Here is a 25,747-nt window from a genome sequence, read left to right on the forward strand (position 1 = left end):
GTTGCTCACCTGTAACTGTAGTTGTTTGAGTGGTCATCTGTGCATTCACACAACCCACCCACCATCGCTACTTCGATGTTGATGTCAATATTGATACTGAGGAGGGATACCTCAGTTCTGAGTCCACAATATCAGTCTCAAGGAACTGAGGGAATAGGCAGGAACCCATTAGGACATGTGCAGCAGATGATGGGGGAAGGGTTCCAATCTAAAATGCCTCAGCTATAGAAGTTTCCTGAAATGAGACCCCATACAGGCATAGAGCCCATATGTGTGAATGCACAGATGACTACTCAAAGAACTTACCTCACTTATAGGTAAGCAGCTTGTCTTTCTTGATACTCTGACTGGCTTCTACTCAGAGAGAGATGAGGTTTGGGTTGACCTGGTGAGAGCCTAATTGGTACTGTTATACCAGAACCCCTTGAAGATGGGACAAGATTCCTTCCTGTTCTTCTAAAGAGAGGGAACTTGGTACTTTGAACATTATCCTGGAAGGCAATTGCCCTCCACAGCAAACCCCACCCCCTCCAATGGAGGTCTTCTGTTTCTCCACTTGGTCATAGCTGCAATCTTGAGGGCTCCAGTGAATGAGTCTTGGTGGTTAGTGCACCCTCGACCATGAGTACAGGGACCCCTGTGCTTTCTTCTGCATTTACTATGACTGTACTCTACATTGGGGGAGTCTACTCATCTACTGGTCCTGGACACTTCCCAGATAGTTGTCCTTGGTTCCAGTGTCTTGGTATCAAGACACTGTACAAACCACCTATATACTTGTTTTGCCATGCATGTTAGTCAGTGATCACTGTCCATTGGTACCTGCAGTATTAGTTTTCCTCTACTTTAACCAAGACATTGTCAATGGCGTCTGTTCCCATAGGGGCAATCTCGATTACAACTCTTGCTCTCCTCAACTGAGACAAGGCCCTACAGTTGGATTTAGTCTTCACAGACTCAGTGGACCCATCAGCTTTGACAAAGGGAAACCCCAGTCCCCTGTGTCACCTACCAAGGATACTTTTCTGTATATAGAGCAGATACTTTGTGTGTTGAAGTCCCTAAATCTGAGGTGAAACTGCTAACTCAACTGGTAAAGGATCTAGTTCTGGATTTTGCTCAGTCTGACCCTACTGGTGCTGTAACCATTACTGCAGACTGCCAGGGAGTTCTGGCAGAAACTGTCACCCACTGCTCCAGCTTCCAAGTGGTTGGAGCAACTTTATTGAAGCCAGGAGCAGTGGATGTGGCTTTTTGTTCTAGCCCCTGACCCCTAACTCCATCATCATAGAATTCGATCAGAGTAATTTGTTGAGCAAGGTTTTTACAACCCCCATTGATCAGAAAGAAAGGAAATTTGACACCATGGGAAGAAAGACAAGCCATAACCCTCTAAATAGTAAAATTATCAGCTCCTCCTTTGGGAGAAAATGGTCTCATTTCTGGATTATCTCTCCGAGGACAAACATTAAGTTACCAGACCTTTTCAGTCTGAAGCCTCCTGCTTAATTTGGCAATAGGGTAATGGCACCAGACACATTGCAAATTATAGCTCTAAGGCAACCTCTGGTGCATGGCTTAAGTTTAACAAGGAGTCCTGGTCCAGAATAGAGGCTCTACCTTTTGATGAAGAATGATGGTTAATTCTAAGACTGACACTCTAGACAGGGTGCAAAGTTTGAGAATGGCTACCAGGAAAAGAAGGGTGGGAACAGCTCAACAGCCTTTCTTAAGCCAACATCACTTAAGCCAATTCCTGGGTTCTTTCCATCAACTGGCATGGTTATGCCATAGAATTTACCATCAAGCCTTTGGACAGGATTGCGAGGATCATCCACACCCTTCTACGCCATTAAAGAGTTAGCTGTCTCTCTACATTGAGGCTGTGTGGGATTTTTTCTTCACAGCATTTTTTTATAAGAAAAAATAAAGTATTTTTAAATTTAGTTTTATGTTTATAACAAAAGGATGTAACAACCAATCACATCAAACATAACACAATAATCAAACAGGCAATCAGCATCAAACCAAATTAATCAGGTGACACAGTGGACTAATTGTAATTTTATATATTCAAAGCTAGAGGAAACTATATCAAAACATCCCCCCAAGACTTATCCTAGCAGATCTTTCCAGCATGTTCTATGAGTTGGTGGAGGTATTATTGCTATTAGCCTATTTAATACATTAATAAATTCCAGAGAAATTATCAATATATGTCTCAGATCTATACTGCTTAATTTGTTTTGTAGCTTTTCAATCAATGCCACAGACCAGAGTTTATTTCTTCCTTATAGTAAGGGATGCTGATGGTTCTTTTTCCTATTATCATTCTAGTAGCAAAACACATGAAAGTAAGGAGTTCTTTATGTGCCAAAGATTTTTTTTCTTCTTAAAAATGGCTAATAATTGGAAGGAGAAGTCAATTTTTTGTTGAGTAATCGTTTTAGACTCCTTGAAGACATTTCTCCAGAACTAGGGCTCATCTACACCAAGCAGGATATTGCAGTATGAAAGTGGAATATAAAAGGCAGGAGCCACACTACCGCTTTATGGCAGTATTGAAGTGCCCTGGCAACTGTTGGGGCCCATTGACACAGACCATACACCGCTTTCATACTGCTATGTGCTGCTTGGTGTGGCTCCTGCCTTTTATATAGCTCTTTCATAGTGGAATATCCTGCTTGGTGTAGATGAGCCCCTAGTTTACCGAGGTGCAAAGCCACCACATATGAAAGTAGGTGTCAATTTAATCACATCCTCTCCAACGTTTCGGGCCATTGAGCTACTAATATGACTTAATTTCATTGGGGTAAGGTACCATTGATACAATAGTTTGATTAGGCTGACCATATTTTGGAAACCAAAAAGGAGGACAACATGACCACCCTCAAGGAGGCGTGCCCACCCCAACATTTCCAGCACCCAAGGTAGGCCCATTTTAACATCACCAGCCCCCCAGGGTGTGTGGCCTTGGTCACATGTCTGATTCTACAGCTTACAATTAAGACAAACCTGTTCTACATAATATGTTAGTATCAGAATCACTGAAATAAAGACCAAGTAAGACATTCAATGTATCTGAAATTAACATGTATTTTTACTTGTTGTACAAATTTCTTTGTGGTAGGTTTTTTTGCTGTCCTCATTCAAGATCAGTAGAAAAGAAAATCTATTATTCCCCATTTTTCTAAAGAAAACAGGTCCTGGATTGGGGAACGGACGGACTAAAAAGCAGGGGATATACCAGTGCTAGACTGAACAGAAAATGGGAAATATGCTGTAAGGAAAGATTAGAAAGGGAGGTAAAATGTGCAATTCTCTTGTCAGCATGCATAGGTTTGTGCCCTTTTTTGTTGTTGTTAAGAGGTTTTCTAGCTTGCTGCCCAAAGCCACAGTGGAGCACAAGGGTAGCAACAGCAGTCTCCATAGGGACAAACAGCAGTGGCTGGAGTGGCAATGAGGCTTCTCCTTGGGAGCAAGCGCAGCCCAAGGCCGGTTGCCTTGAGTCCTGCACTGCTGCTGTCGCTGCCTTGCCCCTTGCCCCTTCACAAATGGGCTACTGCTGCTGCTTCCACAACCCCTGCCTCAGTCCTTGCCCCTTCGCCCGGGGCCTGCACTGCTGCTGCCTCTGCCCAGCCTCACCTTCGCCCTTGGCTCAGGCCCATGCTGCAGCTCCAGGGCTGGGCCAGGCCAACACTCCAAGCTGGATCATGGCTCCAGGGCCAGGCCAGGCCACCTGCCACTGCTGCCCATCTAGCTGACGTTACAGGCCAGGCCACCCCCCATATGCTGCACTGGCCAGCCAACATACCATTTGTCCTGGAAGTCTCAAGTCTCGCTACTTGAGACTTTTGAGACATGTGGCATGCCATCGACGGCACTGGGCCAGGCCACCCCATGCACTGCCAGTTCAGGCTGCCTCCTGCGTCATCGGGCTGGGCCAGGCCACTCATGCACCGCACCTGCCTACCCAGCTGGCCAACCAACATGCCACATGTCCTGGAAGTCTCAAGTCTTGCGAGACTTCTGGGTGCCATCCCATAAGTCTCAGGAAACTTGAGACTTCTGGGACATGTGGCACGGGCAGTTGTGTTGGGGGGGGGCACAGCGGCAGCATGCAGCAGCCATTCTCAGACTGACATGTCTTCCTTGTTTTGCATCCCGCGCTGAGACAGCGTTGGACTCAGCACAAGCAAAAAGCTTCCATTTCTTTGGAGATTTACTCTATGGAGGAAATCTCCACCCAGAGCCCCAATTCTGAAGCCCAGATCCAGGTCGAAAAGCAACTTTGACATGTAAGCTGAACTGTGGGCACCCACAGGTGCCATGTTTATTTTTATTTATTTATTACATTTATATACCACCCTATAGCCGAAGCTCTCTGGGCAGCTTACAACGGTTAAAAACTTTGACATGTAAGCTGAACTGTGGGCACCCACAGGAGCCAGGTTGCATATTGAACCCCTGCTCAGGCTTGTCATGTCATGCAAATGTGGCATGCATGGGTTATGCATATTCAAAATGGAAGCTGCATGCACCTTGTATATAACCCACAGTGGGCATGTTTAGCCTAGAGAAGAGAAGATTGAGGGGAGACATGGTAGCACTCTTCAAATACTTAGAAGGTTGTCACACAGAGGAGGGCCAGGATCTCTTCTCGATCCTCCCAGAGTGCAGGACACGGAATAACAGGCTCAAGTTACAGGCAGTCAGATTCCTGCTGGACATCAGGAAAAACTCCCTGACTGTTAGAGCAGTACGACAATGGAACCAGTTACCTAGGGAGGTTATGAGCTCTCCCACACTATAGGCATTCAAGAGGCAGCTGGACAACCATCTGTCAAGTATGCTGTAGGGTGGATTCCTGCATTGAGCAGGGGGTTGGACTTGATGGCCTTGTAGGCCCCTTCCAACTCTACTATTCTATGATTCTATGATTCTGTGTCATGCAAACAGCCCCTAAGAGTTTTCATCAACTGCATTTTAACAGTGATCTCTTAAACATTTGTTTTTAAGCTTTGTGCTATGGACAAAAACCTGGAATTTGACAGAGATTTTCGGATTAAACACTTCGCTGGAGATGTTATGTAAGTGTGGTGCCCGCATTGCGGCTCTAGTATCTATCGAAATGTTTTCATGCACATGTTTTTGATCATACTATTTTTCTTTGTATATATTGTTTTATGGTCCAGAGTACTAGTCTTTATCCCCTTTTGATTTTTGCAAAGCCAAGGAATTCTGAAGTCTGAAGAGATTTCATTTTTATATTGTTTGGGTAGTGGTTTTGTATGCTATGTCATTAAAAAAAACACTGAATCTCTGTACCCAGAATAAATTATGCGAAGTTCTCTTCCTCAATGCCATCTCATTTCCTGCATTTATTGTTCCATGGCATTATGTCTTCTGAGCCCAAATAAATTAATAGTGACTGTTTATTATAGAATTGTGTTCAGACAAGTGGCAATTGCTCAGTACATTATTTGCATGCAAAAGATCCAGGATTCAATTCCCAGCATTTCCAATTTAAAGTGTCTTGGCTGTATGCTTGGGAACCTTGGAGAATGACCGACAGTGTAGACCAGTGTAGACCAGGCGGGGTTTACTTAGTTTAATATAACGAGAGCCGAGTGCTATCCATTTGAAAAGAGGTTTAAACCATAGGGCTTCCAGAACTGGCCATTAGCCAACACACTAGGAAATATACTATCTCCAATTGGCATCAATTAGGACTTTACCCAATTAAATGAATAACCGGAAAGATCACTGAAGGTATTAATCAGTTCCATCAAAGCGGGAATGGATGCCTGGAGTTTAGAAATAAACAAGAAAACATTATCAGTGTAAAGAATAATTTTAATTTCCAAGTCAACATGCACAAACCTATGAGTACTACTTTTCTGTCTAATGGCACAAGTCAGGGGTTCCAAACAAAGATCAAAGATCAAAGGGGAAAGCGGACATCATAGAATAGCAGAGTTGGAAGGGGCCTACAAGGCCATCGCGTCCAACCCCCTGCTCAATGCAGGAACCCACCCTAATCTTTGCCTAGTACCTCACCCAAGCATGAAAAATGCCGACAACCAACCACTGGTCATAACTCTTGGAGTCGAATATAAAATCCGACTCCAAGAGTTGGAGTCGAATATAACATTGCTCTTGGAGTCGAATATAAAATTTTAACTCTCTTCAAAAATTCTATTGGAAATCCAAAATTACTCAGTGTAGCAAGCATAAACTGCCAATGAACTTTGTTAAAAGCCTTCTCAGCATCCAAGGAGACAATGGCCACGTGGTCCGTTTTTTTTCTATTTAAAGCTGTCAAGTCCACAACTAGTTTCAAATTATCAGCCCCCTGTCTGTTTTTAATAAATCCCACTTGATCTGAACCGATCAATGTTGTAATGACTTGTTGCAGTCTATCAGTTACTGTTAATATTATAATGTCAACGTTTATAAGTGAAATTGGTTGATAATTAGCACAGTTGTGTGGTCCTTGCCAGGTTTAGGGATGACTGTAATTTAAGTGTCATTTAATGATGAAGAAAGCAAACCCACTTCAAATATAAACCCACTTCAACTATATTTGTAAAGTTGGAGCTAGAAAATTAGAGAAGGTTTTATACCACTCAATTGGGAACCCATCTGGACCAGGAGATTTTCCATTGTTCATACTTGTAATTGCTTTTGTAATCTCTTTGAGTCTTATAGGGGGCATAAGATATTGCCTTTGTGAGGAATCTAAGCAAGGAAGATGCTGATAAAAAAAAAGTATTCATATCCTTTTCCAATATCTCGCTACCCTTACTATACAACTTCCTATAAAATCTTAAAAATTGTAAAATTCTATCAGTAGAAGTGTGTATCATGTTATTCGCATCTTTAATGGCTATGACGACATTTTGATGTTTTTTGATATTTAAGATGATGGGCTAATATTTTACCAGGATGTTCCCCATTTCCCCAGTATATCTGTCTCAAACAAATTAGGGCAAATTCCACTTGCTGAGAGAGAATATTGTTTAACTCACATTTAACATTTTGTAGCTCCTGATATAGTTGTGTTGATGGGGAACTGGCAAACTGGGTTATAAGAGATCTCAACTTCTTATCTAAAAGCACCTGTTGCATTGTTCTGAGTCTTTTTTTATAAGCAGCATAGGCAATGATTCGGCCCCAGATAAAGGCTTTGCTGGCTGCCATTCCATGGCACAGGAACCCACAGTACCCTTGTTGATACCTAAATATTAAGCCAATTCAGCAGAGATCTGAGATTTAAATCTCTCATCATTTAAAGAGAAACATTAAAACGCCAAAGACCCGAAGGCCTTGGCAAGTCTGAGAGCTGTAGCTCCAAGCATACTGGGGCATGGTCTGAAATTACCAATGTGTCGATCCTTTATATGCTGCAATAAAGAAGCGGAAACCAGGAAGTAATCTAATTGAAAACAGTTAGGATGTATCGGTGAAATGAAAGTGTACTCTCTATCATCAGGATGCAATATTCTCCAAACATCAATCAGACCTAGATCAGCCATATAGGACTGAAGTGTTTGTCTTACCACTGTTTGGGTCTTAGGGGTTGGTGTGTTTCTGTCCAAAGAAGGATGTAAGATCCCATTAAAATCCCCACTGACAATCATATAGTCATAGGTCACATCTATCAGGTGACTAAAACGTTAGTGAAACATAACAGGTGTTACAAGGTAGCTTCTGTGAGCAGTACTGACTCCATTTTGAAGCGACCCAAAACCCCACCTACAGATTGAGAGCATTCACAGAAGGCCTAGGTCAAGTAACCATTTCCTGATAGACTTCTTCAAATGCATTCCCCAGAGACAAAGGTAGGGGTAAAACGAAGCAGAATATGAATGCTGGAGGGCAAGAGTCATACCTGGTCATACACGTGCTGATGCAGCCCTGTTGCTGAACTCCAGGCTGCATCAAGTACAGCCATCAACCCAAATCACCCTCTTTTGTTCCCATAGCAAGTGGATCTTTAGATAAGATCATACAAAAAACGCTCAAGTTAGGGGGAAGATAAAGGCTAGCGCTCTCTCTCTAAAAAGGAGAAAAACACAGGGCATACGACACATTCCAGCTTGCGAGAGCAAGCTGCCATGAGTGAGTGCTTTGCCTGGCTGTATTCTTTTCCTCTTCACCTAAGACCAGGAGTTGCAACGCTCCCCAGTTCTGGTCTACAGGAAAGGGCTGCAGCCCAAGGAAAGGTATACTGCCTTTAAAGATTCCCTCTCCTCTTTCCCCTGCTGTCTCTGTGTGTGTGCTCTTAAGTCTCAAAAAGTCTATTTTTCAGTCTTGAAACTTCTTCTAAGCTTCTACTTGCTCAGCTAATTTCCCCAAAGCTAGCTTGTGCCTTTGTATTTGTTTCAACTTCAATAAATGTGCCATTGTGGCATTACCCCCTTCAGTGCTTTAAGTTTCTTGAATAAGAATCGCCTTATTTAGCCACAGACGCTCTATTGCCAATGTCAAAAGATTCCTTATAAGCGGGTGTAAGTCTTATTGGAACGTGTGCAAGTTTGTACACGGGTCTAATGAGAGCACATCACGTAACACAGGAGAGTCCATATTTGGCCCATATACATTTATCATTGCAATTATTTTATCCATGTATTTCCCAACCAAGATTAGAAAGCAGCCATCATGATCAATAAGAGAAAGGGGCAGTCTTTTATGGACTAAAATCAACACTCCCTTGGAACCTGTTGAAGTATCTGTTACAAGAACCTCACCAACCCAGTCCTTTTTAAACAAATGAGACGAGAACTTACTTTGCTGCTGTTTGAAAACTCCGGCAGGAGAGCAACTGTTGCTAAGAAAAGGTGGAGGGATTTCCAAACATGAAACACACAAACAACTAACTGATATTGTTGTTAACCACATCTGGTATTACACTGTAGAAGAGGAGAAATGGAGGAGAGTTTCTACAGATAGGGTTCTTCTCTCTGGTGGTGAATTTAACCACTGTGTATGAAATAAACTTACTAATTTTTGACTTTAACCATTGGAAATCTATATTATTATTATTATTATTATTATTATTATTATTATTATTATTATTATTTATTCTGATACTATTCCTTTGCTGCTTGACAATCTGTGTGGGGGCATAGTATTGAAAGATAATCACTTTATACAGCTTCCTTGGATCTAGACATGGAAAGTTCTCTTTTTGAAAGTGTTGCTGAAAGTTCAGTGCAATTAATTTTTCGTTCTCTCTTGTTTACTAGCTACTCTGTCACTGGATTCATTGATAAAAACAAGGACACTTTATTTCAAGATTTCAAACGCCTGATGTATAACAGGTAAGCATAAAACTTTAACTATTCATGTGTCTCTTTACCTAGAGCTGAGCAAATATTACTGATCTTTTAATTATTTCCCTGGTTTCATAGCTCCAACCTTGTGCTGAAAAAGATGTGGCCAGAAGGCAAACTAAGCATCACAGAAGTGACTAAGCGACCACTGACTGCTGCTACCCTTTTCAAGAACTCAATGATTGCTTTAGTGGACAATTTGGCATCTAAGGTAAGATGTTTATTTAATTAAAATATAGCCAACTGTATATCTTTTAATGATTATCAGTACTCTTCCAGTGAATTAAATCTTTGGCTTCTAAACAAGAACAGCAATGTAGAATTTCTCTAGCACATTTTGTGTTAAACGTACTAGGTAATACTTATTTTATCCATCCTCATGCCAGCTCTCAGGCAGGTCACCATTGATCCTGTGTTTGCAAATGGGAAAACTGAGGCTGAGAGATTAGCCCAGTATTTTCTAGATGTTTTATTTCTAAAGAGAGGCGCTGCATGTGAAATGTTCCTGGAAACCACTGCTATCTGGAAGCATTGCCTGGGGGCACTGCATTATTGATTAATTAACACATTACAGTGCTGAACCATGAGAGATTTCAGGGCTGAGGTCTAGCTTAGAGTAGCACTGACTATCTCCATTGGGCCACAACCTTATTACATTAGTAGATTTTAATATTGAGAACTAGTCCTGCTTTCTCTATGCAGACACAGGCCATAGCTAGACCTAAGGTTTATCCCTGGATCATCCAGGGGTCAAACCTGTTCATCTAGGTGACACACAGGGGATCCAGTACTCAGGCAGGGGCGAACCCTGGATGATCCCAGGATAAACCTTAGGTCTAGCTGGGGCCACAATGAATGCTGTGAGGCTCCAGAAATGTTAATGGTCTTTAAATTGGGATTTGTTTTACCTAATCTTAATAGTGTCATGATCAGGCCTGTTCCCTTAGTGTGGGGGAATCAGATTCTGAAGCAGAAGAAACAGGACTAGAAATGTAACAGCCTACACAGGAAGTGGGGGCAGAGATTCTCCCAGGCTCTTCAGCAGCCGGCGATGAATCTTCGCTGGACTTTATCAGCAAAAACCCTAGCAACTCCGGGTCTGTGGGAACTCAGCAATCCTCAGAGGGGGATTGACTTCAGAGCTGACTGATCCCAGAGTCCACTACAGATTCAAATGGGCAGAGCTAAAAGAAGACGAGAGGTGATCAGCTTGGCTAGCTTCTCGCCAAAGGCTTCTTCAGAGGGACCCTCCCTGAAGTTACGGGGTTCGGGGGGGGGGAATTCCCTTTTGTGGAAATGACAGTTGTCTATCTTATTTAGCTGAGCTTATTTAGCTGAGGAACCCAGGGGGAAGATCCTAGTGTTTAAGCTCTCTTTAGGTGCGGAGAGATGTCAATTTGCTGAATAAAGTTTTGTGGATTACTTGGCAACCTCTTTATTGTCTCACAGTGCAGCGGGAGGGATTGGAAACATGACAAATAGGGGAAGGTCTACACTAAGCTGGATATACTGCTTATAAACATTTTTTATTGTGTATTGAGTCTGATCTCGCCACATGACGCTTGCCTTGTAACGTTGTATCACTTACCCTTTCTGTCGTTCTATTTCCTGATCTTATCCGTATAAGTCGTTGTATTTTCTCTTATGTGGCTGATTGCATCGTAAGAAACCTTCCTTTTTTAAAATATGTTTTTTCTTAGCCAATCACCTTCCTCGGGGCATATTCCTTGTGTTTCCGCGCCCAAAGTAGCAGCCATTTTTCCTCTTTCTTGCCTCGTGTTCCTCTTTGCAGCCACAACCTCCATCCCCCCTTCCATGATCTACATGCGAATGGGCATTGTTCTACTCAGAAGTAAGACTCTCTCTGTTCAATGGGCTTTCCTCAAAGGTAAGCCAGCATGTGGTGTTAGCAGTTGAAATCAATGGGATTTACTTTTGAGTAAAGTAAATCCCTTAACCCTGCCTGGAAGCTCCCTCCATGGCTCCTGCTTAGGAAAAGCTACCAGGTATGGAAAGAGGGGAAATCTTTCCACCCCCACCCCCACCGTTTCTCTCGGAGGAGGGACAATGGAAGAAAAGAGGAGGTGGGAAGAACAATAAGCAGATGGGGAATTGGGGGAAAAAACACGTTGCAACGTACATTGTATGGCTCAGACTGCTGCATTCCTACCGGAGAGTAAAACGGTAAGATACAGCTTAATACCTACATGTGCCCAGCGGCGTTTTAAATGGGTTTAACATATTACGTTTACTGACTGACAAAACGGCGTAGATCTCCCCAAGGCTGTTTGAAGGCTACTACCTGACAGGGGAAATGCAGCTGTTGAGGAGAAAGGTTAAACATAATATTGCAGCCGAAGCTTTTTCAGTAAGAGATGAAAACTGGGATTATGCCACAGGAGCACTTCATTTGAACAATCTGATAAGAAGTGAGGTTGTGTTAAATGGCTTTCCCCAAATATTCATGGATCTCCCTTAAAGGTCACAAGATGACTTCGGCAAGACACACATCATAGTATTGCGCTGCCTCACACATCATAGCAGTCCCTGTTATCATAACCGTCATGACATCATCACACATCATAACCGTCCAGGCATACTAGATGGTATGGACCAATGCAATATGTAAATGGGCTTTATGTGGATTAACGGTTTCTTCATAACCTAGTCTTCCCCACTTTTCAAATTCATGCAGTTAAAGATTATTCCCTAGCACAGTTAACCTCTTAATCTTCATTGTCTCTGGAGTATAGAATCTGTAAGAGTTCTGAGAAGTGTTAGTTATCTGCTCTTCCTATATTTGTTCTGAAGCTAGGCTGTTTTTTCCTTCTGTACTCTAAATTTGACAATCTCAGACCACAGTTATATAGGCCCATGCTACATGGTTTTTCAACTGAGTTATGGGTTCCTTGACATGGGGTGGCACACTGTGATTAGCTACAGAGTTAGCAAATCGATCCATTTCATAGAATCATAGAATAGTAGAGTTAGAAGTCCACACACACACACACACACACACACACACACCGCTCAATGCAGGAATCCACCCTAAAGCATCCCTGACAGATAGTTGTCCAGCTGCCTCTTGAAGGCCTCTAGTGTGGGAGAGGCCACAACCTCCCTAGGTAACTGGTTCCATTGTCATACTGCTCTAACAGTCAGGAAGTTTTTCTTGATGTCCGGCCAGAATCTGGCTTCCTTTAACTTGAGCCCGTTATTCCGTGTCCTGCACTCTGGGAGGATCGAAAAGAGATCCTGGCCCTCCTCTGTGTGACAACCTTTCAAGTATTTGAAGAGTGCTATCATGTCTCCCCTCAATCTTCTCTTCTCCAGGCTAAACCTGCCCAGTCGTTTCAGTCTGTCTTCATAGGGCTTTGTTTCCAGACCCCTGATCATCCTGGTTGCCCTCCTCTGAACACGCTCCAGTTTGTCTGTGTCCTTCTTGAAGTGTGGTGCCCAGAACTGGATGCAGTACTCATGATGAGGCCTAACCAGGGCCAAATAGAGAGGAACCAGTACCTCACATGATTTGGAAGCTATACTTCTATTGCTGAAGTCAAGATATATGACGTCCACAGCGTTCCCACGGTCCACAAGGGAAGTTACCTTATCAAAAAATGAGATCAAATTTGTCTGACAGGACTTGTTCTTGACAAATCCATGTTGACTTCTAGTGATCACCGCATTGATTTCAAGGTGTTTACAGATTGACTTCTTTATAATCTGCTCCAGAATTTTCCTAGGGATGGATGTCAGACTGACTGGCCTGTAGTTCCCACGTTCCTCCTTTTTTCCCTTTTTGAAGGTAGGGACAACGTTAGCCCTCCTCCTCACCTGTCTTCCATGATTTCACAAAGATAATAGACAGTGGTTCTGAGAGTTCTTCTGCTTGCGTTAGGATGCAGTTCATCATGCCCTGGAGATTTGAACTCATTCAAAGAAATTAGGTGTTCCTTGACCATTTGTTTATCAATCTCAAACTGTAATCCTGCCCCCTCAACTTGTGCTTCACTTTTTCCAGTGGGGTCATAGACCTGCTTTTGGGAGAAGGCTGAACCAAAGTAGGAATTGAGCACTTCAGCCTTTTCTTTGTCATCTGTTATCGATTGAAACCCAAGTATGTCGTGAAGACCCATGGACTCGCCAGGTGTGCTGTCTCCCTGGAGCACAGATTAGAGATGTGACTGAAGGGTTACCGAAGCTCATAAAGCTCACGGACACATACCCCTTTCTTCTCATCCATGTGGGAACAAATGATGTTGCCAAACAGAGCTACAAAGAAATCATTTCAGACTTTGAAGTTCTGGGAAGGAAACTGAAGAACTTTGGGGCCCAGGTAGTTTTCTCATCCATCCTCCCGGTTCTTGGAAGAGGATTAGAAAGGGAAAGAAAAATACTCCGGATGAACGACTGGCTTTGAAGGTGGTGCCGTCGTGAGAGTTTTGGATTCTGGGACCACGGGCTACGCTACTTGGAACATGGACTGCTGGCAAGGGATGGGTTGCACCTCACAAGGGCTGGAAAGAATGAGTTCGGCCACAGCATGAAGAACTTCATCAGGAGGGCTTTAAACTGAATCTTGAGGGGGTGGGAGATGTAAATTTTGAGGCAACAATTGATAAAGGCCAATGCACCACAGTACAGAGAACAGCTCCAACAGAGTCCCAAAATAGTGTCTGCAACAAGGTAGGAACAAAGCCAGACTATAAAACACATGGTCTTCGATGTCTATCTACTAATGCCCAGAGCATGGGAAACAAACAGAATGAACTTGAACTCTTATTACATGAAGGCAAATACGACTTGATAGGTATAACTGAAACTTGGTGAGATGACTCCCATGACTGGAATATAGCAATTGAAGGATATAACTTGTTCAAAAAGAACAGAAGAAATAGAAAGGGAGGTGGAGTTGCACTATATGTTAAAAATACCTATCCTTGCACAGAAATACAGGCGGATAAGATTGGGAGCCCCGTCGAGAGCATCTGGATTAAAATAAATGGGGCTAGGAATAAAAAGAATATGATAATCGGAGTCTACTACCGACCACCCAATCAAGGAGAAGACGAGGACGAAACTTTTGAGAAACAAATTGCCAGTGTTTCAAGGAAGTGTGTTGTAGTAGTGATGGGGGACTTCAATTACCCTGATATCTGTTGGGAGACCATTACTGCCAAAAGTGGCCCTTCCAAGAAATTCCTGACATGTATGGGTGATAACTTTCTCCTACAGAAAGTGGTGGAAGGAACTAGAGGATCGGCAATCCTTGACTTGTTATTGACCAATAGGGATGACTTAGTGGATAAAGTGGCAGTTACGGGAACTCTGGGGGAAAGTGACCACGTCATACTTGAATTCTTGATTATGAAGGAGACAAAAGTCGAGCGTAGCCATACACGTACTCTGGATTTTAGGAAAGCTGATTTTAATAAACTCAGAACTATAATAAGTAAGGTCCCGTGGCAAGGGAGCCTAAAAAGAAAAGGAGTGCAGGATGGGTGGGAGTATCTAAAAAATGAAATTTTAAAGGCACAGTTACAAACAATTCCAACAAGGAGAAAAGATAGAAGACAACAGAGGAAACCAATGTGGCTCCTCAAAAAGCTTATGGATGAACTGAAAACAAAAAGGGATACATATAGGAAGTGGAAGGAAGGCCAGGCTACAAAAGAAGAGTACAGACAAGTGGCGCAGAAGTGCCCAAATGGCGTCAGGAAGGCTAAAGCTGTGAATGAGCTGAGATTAGCGAGGGATGCTAAAAGCAATAAAAAGGCTTTCTTCAGATACGTGAGTAGTAAAAGGCAGAGGAAAGAAATGGTGGTTCAACTGCTTAATGAGGATGGCAAATTGATAACAGACGACAAAGAAAAGGCTGAAGTGCTCAATTCCTACTTTGCCTCGGTCCTACAACCCTCTAGATTGGACAACAGACCCCCCTGGAGAAGGTTTGAAACTTTCACCAATGATGGGAGCCTTCAGCCGGTAATTGACTTGGCTACTGAATTAGCTGACGCTGAAGCTCCACCTGGAGTTGAGGCAGCTCTTGCCCAGCCCCCTGAGAGTGGCTCTCAATCAACAACAACTGTTGAGGCGATTACAAGCAATAATAAACAGACAGACCAAACTACTGCTGAACAAATTGATTATACATTAAAATCCAATTCAGCTATTGAACTAAACCAAGATAATTCATACAACCATTCTATAGTAGACCATCTAATTACACTTTCAGCTCTTCTTGGTAAACACTCTTCTGTAGTAATGGAGTATTTAAAATTGATTGAGGGATTTTTGTCAGAAACCTATGTCTTGCTGGTCACTCTGGCAGAAGTCCACAAAAGAGGTGAACAATCCATCTGCACTTCAAAGAAAACAGGCCACTGTGACAAAGGTGTAAATACAGAGCGCTCCAAACCTAGACGGGGAAAAACCTCAAAAAAACAAAAAGGAAGTTCATTCTAACAACAAGACACAGAAGAAAAGTAAAAACATTAGAATGCCTATCAAAAATTAAAAAAACAAAGTAAAATGAATTTTCAGAAACTATTTAAACTTCTAGAGGGCCAAACCAAGGAAAACGACAAAGCTTGCCAGAACTGCCACAAACCAGGAAAAAAAAAGAAAAACAGAAGAAATAAAACAGCATAATGTACTTGAACCTGCAGTTTTGAGTGATTCAGAGACTTTTCTCTTCAACAACACACCTCAAGATTCAACCACTCAACAACTTATTGGATAGAAGTCCTCCCATGACAAAAAGATCAAAGGAGGGACAAAGAGTTCAGGACTTTCTTGATGAAATAGATCTGGTGGATGTATGGCGCCTGCTAAAAGACAGTGCCAAGGAGTTTACATTCCTCTCAGCTAGACACCGCTCATTCGCAAGGATAGACTACCTCCTGACATCTCAAGATATCAGCCAAACAATATATGAGACCTTCATAGGTCCTATTCTAGTCTCGGACCATGCTCTTGTGTCTATGTCCCTTGCAAGGCCATCGAAACAGAAGCCTTGGTTCTGGCATTTTCATCCAGAACTAGTGACAGATCTAAAGGCAAAGATCAACTTGCAAAGGGCAATAGATAATTACTTTGCGGACAACGACACAGGAGATATTGGACCCCAAACACTCTGCCAGGTCAGAGTGTCACAGATTCAATAAGGAGAGTTATTAATATAGTCCATCATTGCCACACCACTAAAAAACCAGCAGCACTCATCTCCCTCGATGTGTTCAAAGCTTTTGATCGTGTTGAATGGCGGTTTTTAAAGAAACTGCTAGAAGTCCTGGAATTTGGATTTAAGTTCAATCACATTATAAATCAATTATATTCCACTTCTACAGCTTTAATAGGTGTCAGTGGGATTGATTCCAGACATATACAACTTCTCTGTGGCACTAAACGGGGATGCTCATTGTCACCTCTTCTGTTCACCATACTAATAGAAAGTTTAACCTCTAAGTTAAGAACGAATCAAGAAATCAAAGGCATATCTGTTCGGGGAGTAGAACATAAACTAAATATGTTTGCTGACGACATGCTTCTCATGTACATTGATGGTGCTATATAAATAAATAATAATAATAATAATGATCTGTGATGCCCCCACAGGTCTACTCGAGATACAACAGGAGCCAAATACCTTTAAGAGAGTAGCAGGACTCGAAATAAACATTGAAAAATCCACTCTCATGTCATTAAATATAACTCCCAAGGTCACAAACTCTCTCTGTGCAATATCAGGACTCAAACCATGCTTTGGAGGTTTCCGCTATTTAAGGGTGATGATAACAAGAGATCCCCTCCAATTATTTAAAAGGAATTTTGGGCAACTACGTAGACAGATGTTAAACGATTTAACAAAGAACCACGCAGCAAAATTGATATAAAATTAAAATACAGAATTAGAACAGTAAAATTTAAATTTAAGTTAAAATTAAGTGTTAAAATACTGAGAGAATAAAAAGGTCTTCAGCTGGCGATGAAAGGGGTACAGTGTAGGCGCCAGGCGGACCTCTCTGGGGAGCTCATTCCAGAACCGGGGTGCCACATACTTTGAGGCTTTTCAGCTTAGGCAGTTAATTAGACTAATAAAATGTGAGACTAATATCCCATGGGTACACATAGAAATGGTCCCCCAACAACCTACACTGTCTGTTTTCCCCTTTTTGAATCTTTCGTGGGTGACCATTAAACAAATTTCTAACCCATTCACATGACTCACTTTTGCCATCTGGAAAAAATGGTCAACCCGTCTTTCCCTTCCAGAATCCCCTATGCTACCCTTCTAGACCATCCCTCTATTAGACATAGAGATAAATACATCCAGTTTGCAGGCTGGAAAAAGAAGGGAATATATCAGTTGAGAGACTTTGTGGATGAGGGTCAAGTTATTGATTATAGCAAGCTAAAGGATAAGTTAAATGGAATTAAACTCTCTTGGTTTCAAATGTGGCAAGCAAAAACTTTCTTAAAACACAGGTTTGGCCAGGGAGTAGACCTTCACCCCCTCACTCCCTTTGAACAACTATGCCTAAATCCGAAGGGAAAAGATAAGGAACTGACTTCAGAAATATATGATCTACTGTTAGAAAAGATTGGTGGTTCCTCCCTGGTATTGAAGAACATATGGGAATCCGACCTACATATTCAGATAGAGGATGAAAAATGGAGACAAATCTGGACAAATCCCCCACTTAGAACCATATTGTCCTGTATCCAGGAGGCAGCCCTTAAGGTGATCCTAAAATGGCATATAACGCCAATCCAACTCTCACACATATCGGCTTCTATCACCCCACTATGTTGGAGAGGGTGTGAGGAGAGGGGATTTTTTCTTCACATGTGGTGGGATTGCAACCTTCTAAAACACTTCTGGAAGACTGTCTTCAAGACAATTCCAGATGCCACTGGTCAGACAATTCCGCCAGAACCAAGTCTGGCTCTGTTGTCCCTGCCAAATGTTTTAAACCCATTCCTCATCCATAAAGGACTTGTAACTATCTTGCTAATGGCAGCGCACCTAGAAATTGCTGAGCATTGGAAAGATTTGAAGGGACCCGTGTTAAATGGCTGGAAGAAGAAAGTATGGGGCATTGGGGCATAGCCTGTTCTGAAAAGTTAACATACCACCATAGGGTCTTATCGGGGCAACTGAGACATGATCCTTTTGAAACAATATGGTCCCCTTTGTAAACTATGTTAAAGATTCCATTGACTGAATTAAACTTCTACATTTCTCCTTTACAATTGCTACTATCCAATGAGATTGAGACTGGATCGGGTAAGTTAGATATATAAAATAGATAAGATAATGCTTTACTATTAAAACCTTTTAATATTTTTAATGACTGTAATCATGCTTTGTAGAAATAACTGTAAATACATTTTATCTTGCAATAGAATAATAAAAAAGGGTTGCTAAAAGCAATAAAAAGGCTTTCTTTAGGTATGTGAATAGTAAAAGACAGAGGAAAGAAATGGTGGTTCAACTGCTTCATGAGGATGGCTAATTGATAACAAATGACAAAGAAAAGGTTGAAATGCTCAATTCATACTTTGGTTCAGTCTTCTCCCAAAAATGAAGTACAAGCTGAAGGGGAAGGATTGCAGTTTGCAATTGATAAACATATGTTCAAGGAACACCTAATTTCTTTGAACGAGTTCAGATCTTCAGTAGGGGTGTGCATGGACCCCCCGCTCCGCTTCTCTTCCAGATCCGCAATTTGCGGATCGGGCCGCTTCGCTCCGCCCCCGCTCTGCCCATGTCCGCTCTGCTCCTCTGCGGAGCTCTGGATCCAGATTGGAGCTCCGTTTCCCCCCCCCCCCATAGGCTTGCATTAAGCTAAAAAAGTATACAACTTTTTTTCTGTGAAAGTTAGAAACCTCAAGTTTGGCACCATGACACCTCATGGAGGTATACACATGCACGCCAAGACTCAAGGCAATCCCATCATCCCCTGATTTTTGGGGAATTTATGAAAATCGGGCACCCCATTCACACCCCTTTCGATAGCTCCGTCAATGTGCACGTTAAAAACCTCAAACTCGCCACCATGATAGCTTATCCAGAGATACACACGCACGCCCAGACTCAAGGCAGTCCCATCATCCCCTGATTTTGGGGGAATTTATGAAAATCGGGCACCCCATTCACACCCCTTTCGATAGCTCCGTCAATTTGCACGTTAGAAAGTTACCTCAAACTCGCCACCATGACAGCTTATCCAGGGATACACACGCACACCAAGAGTCAAGGCAGTCCTTGGCTTATCCTTGGCTCACTTCCTTATGCCCCCAGAAATGTCTGCTGCCTGCCTGCCTTCCCTCCCTCCTCCCCTCCCCGCCTCGCAGGGAAGGTGGGTGAAGTGCCGGAAGACTGGAGGAGGGCTAACGTTGTCCCTATCTTCAAAAAGGGCAAAAAGAAGGAACCTGGGAACTACAGACCAGTCAGTCTGACATCCATCCCTGGGAAAATTCTAGAGCAGGTTATAAAGAAGTCAATCTGTAAACACCTTGAAAACAATGCAGTGATTACTAGAAGACAGCATGGATTAACAAATCCTGCCAGACCAACCTGATCCCATTTTTTGATTGGGTAACCTCCCTTGTGGACTGTGGGAATGCTGTGGACATATTATACCCTGACTTCAACAGAGCTTTTGACAAAGTGCCCCATGATATTCTGATTAACAAACTAGCTAAAAGTGGACTAGATGGAACAACTATTAGGTGGATCCACAGTTGGCTACAGAATTGAACTCATAGAATCATAGAATAGTAGAGTTGGAAGGGGCCTATAAGGCCATCGAGTCCAACCCCCTGCTCAATGCAGGAATCCACCCTAAAGCATACCTGACAGATGGTTGTCCAGCTGCCTCTTGAATGCCTCTAGTATGGGAGAGTGCTTATCAAAGAGTGTTTATCAATGGTACCTTCTCAAACTGGGGAGAGATAACGAGTGGGGTACCGCAGGGCTCAGTCCTGGGCCCAGTGCTCTTCAACATTTTTATTAATGATTTGGATGAGGAGGTGCAAGGAACGCTTATCAAATTTGCAGACGACACAAAATTGGGTGGGATAGTTAATACCCTGGAAGACAGAAACAAACTTCAAAGTGATATTTTCTGATTTCAATACTTTTATTATTTTCTACAAAAGCAAAATACATAAGGAAAAGGGAAACAGGGAAGCAATACAAAATACATAACATCACATCCAATACAACTAATAAAAACACATATACATAAGGCTATACTCCATTTGAAGCGATCTTCATGTCAGACGTAGACTATCAATTACTACTTTTTAGCCAGTTCAGAATTACATAAAAAAGAAAAAACCTCAAAAATTATTATTATTTATTTATTTATTATTTAATTACATTTATATACCGCCCCACAGCCGAAGCTCTCTGTGCGGTTTACAACATTTAAAAATAGTAAACATTAAAAGTATACAATTTAAAACCACACACACACATAAAAACAGTATAAAAACAACAGTATCCATTTAAAACAACAATTGTGGGGTCCATTAAAAACAAACTTAACGTTGTTAAATGCTGTTAAAATGCTGTTAAAAATGCCTGGGAGAAGAGAAAAGTCTTGACCTGGCGCCGAAAAGATAACAATGTTGGCGCCAGGCGAGCCTCATCGGGGAGATCATTCCACAGTCGGGGGGCCACCACTGAAAAGGCCCTCTCCCTTGTTGCCATCCTCTGAGCTTCCCTTGGAGTAGGCACTCGGAGGAGGACCTTAGATGTTGAGCGCAGTGTACGGGTAGGTTCATGTCGGGAGAGGCGTTCCATCAGGTATTGTGGTCCCAAGCCATGTAGGGCTTTATAGGTTAAGACCAGCACCTTGAATTGGGCTCGGAAACATATAGGCAGCCAATGCAAGCGGGCCAGAATCGGTGTTACATGCTCAAACCTCCCTGTTCCAGCTATCAATCTGGCCGCCGCATTTTGCACAAGCTGCAGCTTCCGGACCGTCTTCAAAGGCAGCCCCATGTAGAGAGCATTGCAGTAATCTAATTTGGAAGTTACCAGAGTATGGACAACTGAAGCTAGGTTATCCTTGTCCAGATAGGGGCGTAGCTGGGCCACCAACCGAAGTTGGTAGAAAGCACTCCGTGCCACCGAGGCCACCTGAGCCTCAAGTGACAAAGATGGTTCTAGGAGAACCCCCAAGCTACGAACCTGCTCCTTCAGGGGGAGTGCAACCCCATCCAGAACCGGTTGAACACCCCCCATCCGATCAGAGGAACCACCCACCAGCAGCATCTCAGTCTTGTCTGGATTGAGCCTCAGTTTATTAGCCCTCATCCAGTCCATTGTTCAGCACATCCACAGCCACACCTGATGAGGATGAAAAGGAGCAGTAGAGCTGCGTGTCGTCAGCGTACTGATGACAGCGCACTCCAAAACTCCGGATGACCGCACCCAACGGTTTCATGTACATGTTAAACAGCAGTTAAAAAGAAACCACAAATTATATATAGAATCCACATACAAACATATAATTATTTTGCAATTCTTGTATATACGCTATCAGAGGTTTCTAGTCCTTTTCAAATGAAGTTGTTGATTTTTCTCTTATTAATGCCGTTAATTTCGCCCTCTCCGCCAACTCCAACACCTTGAGAAGCCATTCTTCCGTTGTTGGTACTTGGTTTCCCCCCCAGTATTGTGTATAGTACTCTTGCCGCTGTTGTCATAAATTGAAATAACAGTTCCTTTTCTTTTAGTTGTTCATCCGTAAGTCCAAGCAAAAATACTTCTGGTTTCATTTTTATATTTATCTTTAAGATTTTTTAGTGAATTTTAACCCAAAAGGTTTTTGCTTTTTTACATGACCACCACATGTGGTAAAAGGTTCCTTCTTGTTCTTCACATTTCCAACAGTCTCCCAAACAACCCCTATACATTTTCGCTAACTTTGAAGGAGACATATACCATCTATACATCATCTTATAGAAATTCTCCTTAAGTCTTAGCCTAACTTGTAGGCTAACCATTTTCCTGGTTTATTTGCTGACTCAAATTCTCTCTGTTTCATATAGTTTAGCTTTATTTGCATTTCTCTTGTTACTAACACAGATATTATTATTATTATTATTATTATTATTATTATTATTATTATTATTTATTTATATAGCACCATCAATGTACATGGTTAATTGTACATGGATAATTGTTGATCTAGCATTAATTTGTTGCAATGTATTCATCTTTCCCGGATCCTGCTTTAATTCTTGTTCTCTTTTTTTTATCTCTTCCAGTATCTTCTGTGTCTTTTTCTCGCTTTTCTTTTTGAGTTGGTGATTCTGTTGGATAAATTGTCCCCTCACAAATGCTTTACTGGCATCCCAAACCGTTCTTATCTCCGGTCCTTTATCCATATACAGTTCAAAGTATTCTTTTAATTTCTTCTTTATTTTATCAACTATATTATTATCGTGTAATAACATTTCATTAAGCCTCCATCTGAATGTGGTTCTTTCCCTTCTACAGCTCATTATTATCGGGTTATGATCTCAAAAGGATTTAGGAAGTATCTCTACTTTCTTGACTTTGGTAAAAAATTCTCTGGTTGTCAAAATCATATCAATTCTTGAGTGGGACTTACACCTTTCTGAAAAAAAGGTATATTCTTTGGATGAGCCATTTCGTAATCTCCACACATCCACCAACCCCAAATTGTCGATCAGGTCAAAAAAACTTTTTGGAAGTTTTCCTTGGCTACATTTTATCTTTTTCTCTGATGTTCTGTCCATCTGTGGTAGAATCACTCCATTCCAGTCTCCCATCAAACACCAACTCTAGAAATGTAGATCTGTCAGTTTGGACAGGAGTCCTTCATAAAATTCTGCTTTATGGTCATTGGGGGCATATACTCCCAAGGCCATCGTTGACACTCCATCAGGAGTGATTCTCACCCCTAAAAATGATCCCTGATTATCTGCCAGTATCAGTTCTGGGTGGAGATGTGGCTTTATATACATAACTACACTATTTTTCTTATTTGAGCTTGCCGAGATAAATTCTATTCCCAGATTTTTGTTAATTAGATATTTAACATCTTTTTCTAATATGAGTCTCTTGTAGACATATAATATCATATTTACTTTTTCTTCGATGGTCGATCACTTCCAAGTGATCTTGATAGGCTGGAGTGCTGGGCTGAAGACAACAGAATGAAATTTAATAGGGATAAATGCCAGAGCTCTGGCTATTGGGCGGTGTAGAAATGCAATAAATAAATAAATAAATAAATAAGTTCTACACCTAAGAAAAAGAAACTAAATGCACAGTTACAAGATGAGGGATACTTGGCTTAGCAATACTACAAGCAAGAAGTCCCTCTGAGGAGAGACTGAAAGAACTGGGCATGTTTAGCCTGGAGAAGAGAAGATTGAAGGGAGACATGATAGCACTCTTCCAATACTTGAAAGGTTGTCACACAGAGGAGGGCCAGGATCTCTTCTTGATCCTCCCAGAGTGCAGGACACGGAAGAACGGGCTCAAGTTCCAACTCTACTATGCTATGATTCTAATATCCTACCTTTTACTGATAAACATTTTGGGATGCTCTAAGTCATGCTCAGTTTCCCAACATGTGAACAGAGTCATCAAATCATAATATGGAAGAAAATGTATGTTCTTGGCAGTTTGGGTCTTATTCTATGGAGTCCTGTGGTTCTGGACTTGTCTTCCTCTGCCTCCAGTTCTTCCTGCTACTTCTTCCTACTAGCATGATTAAATTGTTTCAGGGACTACTCACTGAAGTTCCCTCTGGTCAGGCATAAACTAGCCACCTAAAATATGTTATGTCTAATTTGGTTTGCTCATAAATTAATCATGTTTGGTATGTTACATTTTAAAACTACAGTTTATACAGACAATAATTACAAATGTAATGTGTTCACTTTTTAAAGTTTTCAAATATAATGATAATTTTAGGAGCAAACTGAATTATATGTTATATAACTTCAGGAACATAAAGGCTGTTTTACATTCCTTAAGTGGCCTTCCTCAACCTGGTGCCCTATAAATGATTGGATTACAATGCCAAGCATTCCTGACCACTGGCCATCCTGCCTGAGGCTGAAGTCCAAAATATCTGGAGAGCACCAGGTTGGCAAAGACAGTCTGAAAGCAACAAAGTGACTTGAGATCTGTAAAAAGTGCTTAAAAAAAGTACTGCTTACTTTTCAGTTTTTCCAAAAAATTCCATTAATTTCTGGGGGGGGAGGAAACCCAGCTTAAATAACTTAAAAATGTCTGGAAATTTAAATCTCTAATCACAAATTACTTTTGAAACTATTTCCAACTTCAGAAGCAGTTCACCTGACATAGAAGGTTGCTGCTTGAGAAAAATGTAAAACCCCTTGGTTTCAAGGGATTATACCAGTGGTTCCTGAACTTTTTCAGGTAACCACCCCCTTGGTTCCACAAACTCATGCCCAGTGCCCCCTACCCTACACTATAAAAATAATTATTCAGAACAGCAGTTTTCAATGACCCACTAAGGAAGATAATAACAATAAAATTCAAAACAGTAACTATTAATTGAATATTTATTCAAAATCCAATTACATTTTTTGTTTATTCAATTAAACATAATTAATGAACTTGATCCAGTGATACCATCTTTTCAAAGTCTGATAGTCATTTAGCAAGAATATTAGATATCACATTTAGTAACTAGGGTAGAGTACCTCACTATTCTGTAAATTCTTAATGTGATGGATGGGCTTGATGAAGTGATACCAGTTTCCCAACGTCTGGTTTAAAGTCACTTAACATGAGTCTTAAATCACCATGTTTAGTAATCTGGAGTTGATTTCTTTGCTTGGAGAGAAGTAGGCAGACCACACTAAAACCACATTCCACCGAATATGATGTTGGAAATGCAACCAGGAGCTTCTGAACCACTCTCTATAGTGCAGGAGAGCGATCAGAAATTTCCTTCAGTAACCAAAGCTCCTGGTACGAAAAAGACCACCTTGAGCGCCCCCTGCCGCCCCTTTGCCTCTTAGCGCCCCCTGCTGCCCCCTTGCCTCTTAACCCCCCCTATGCAATCCCAGCGCCAGCAAGGGGGTGGTACCGCCCACTTTGGGAACAACTGGATTATACCATTCTTTGGAACTTGACTATTATAGTGATACAGGCCCTACTGTAAGTTCCCTAATAAATGGGGCATGTGTTCTGTCCAATGTTTTGTATCAGGTGGGAATCTACACTGATGTTATTCTAACATTTTGAATGGGTTACTGTGACGCACAGTGTCACGTGACCCTGGGTCTCCAACACTGTAAATCAGTTGTACTTACTGGTTCTATTTCTTAGTTGCAGCGCGGCTATTGATTGATGTGCCTCATTCTACCGGTAATTTCCCTCT

At 41.8% G+C, this 25,747-nt stretch overlaps 1 protein-coding gene across 3 annotated transcripts in view; it reads left to right on the plus strand.

Annotated features, from left to right (window-relative positions):
* MYO1D (myosin ID) overlaps positions 1-25,747 on the plus strand; it is a 275,272-nt gene that overhangs the window by 107,069 nt on the left and 142,456 nt on the right. For all 3 annotated transcript variants that reach the window (XM_063138455.1, XM_063138456.1, XM_063138457.1), the window contains 3 exons: positions 5,020-5,090; positions 9,252-9,326; positions 9,417-9,549. In XM_063138455.1, coding sequence (XP_062994525.1) covers positions 5,020-5,090; positions 9,252-9,326; positions 9,417-9,549 — 279 coding nt within the window. The remainder of the gene's footprint in view (positions 1-5,019; positions 5,091-9,251; positions 9,327-9,416; positions 9,550-25,747) is intronic.

Source organism: Elgaria multicarinata, chromosome 11 (genome assembly GCF_023053635.1).
Source record: "Elgaria multicarinata webbii isolate HBS135686 ecotype San Diego chromosome 11, rElgMul1.1.pri, whole genome shotgun sequence".
In the NCBI taxonomy this organism is placed as follows: domain Eukaryota; kingdom Metazoa; phylum Chordata; class Lepidosauria; order Squamata; family Anguidae; genus Elgaria; species Elgaria multicarinata.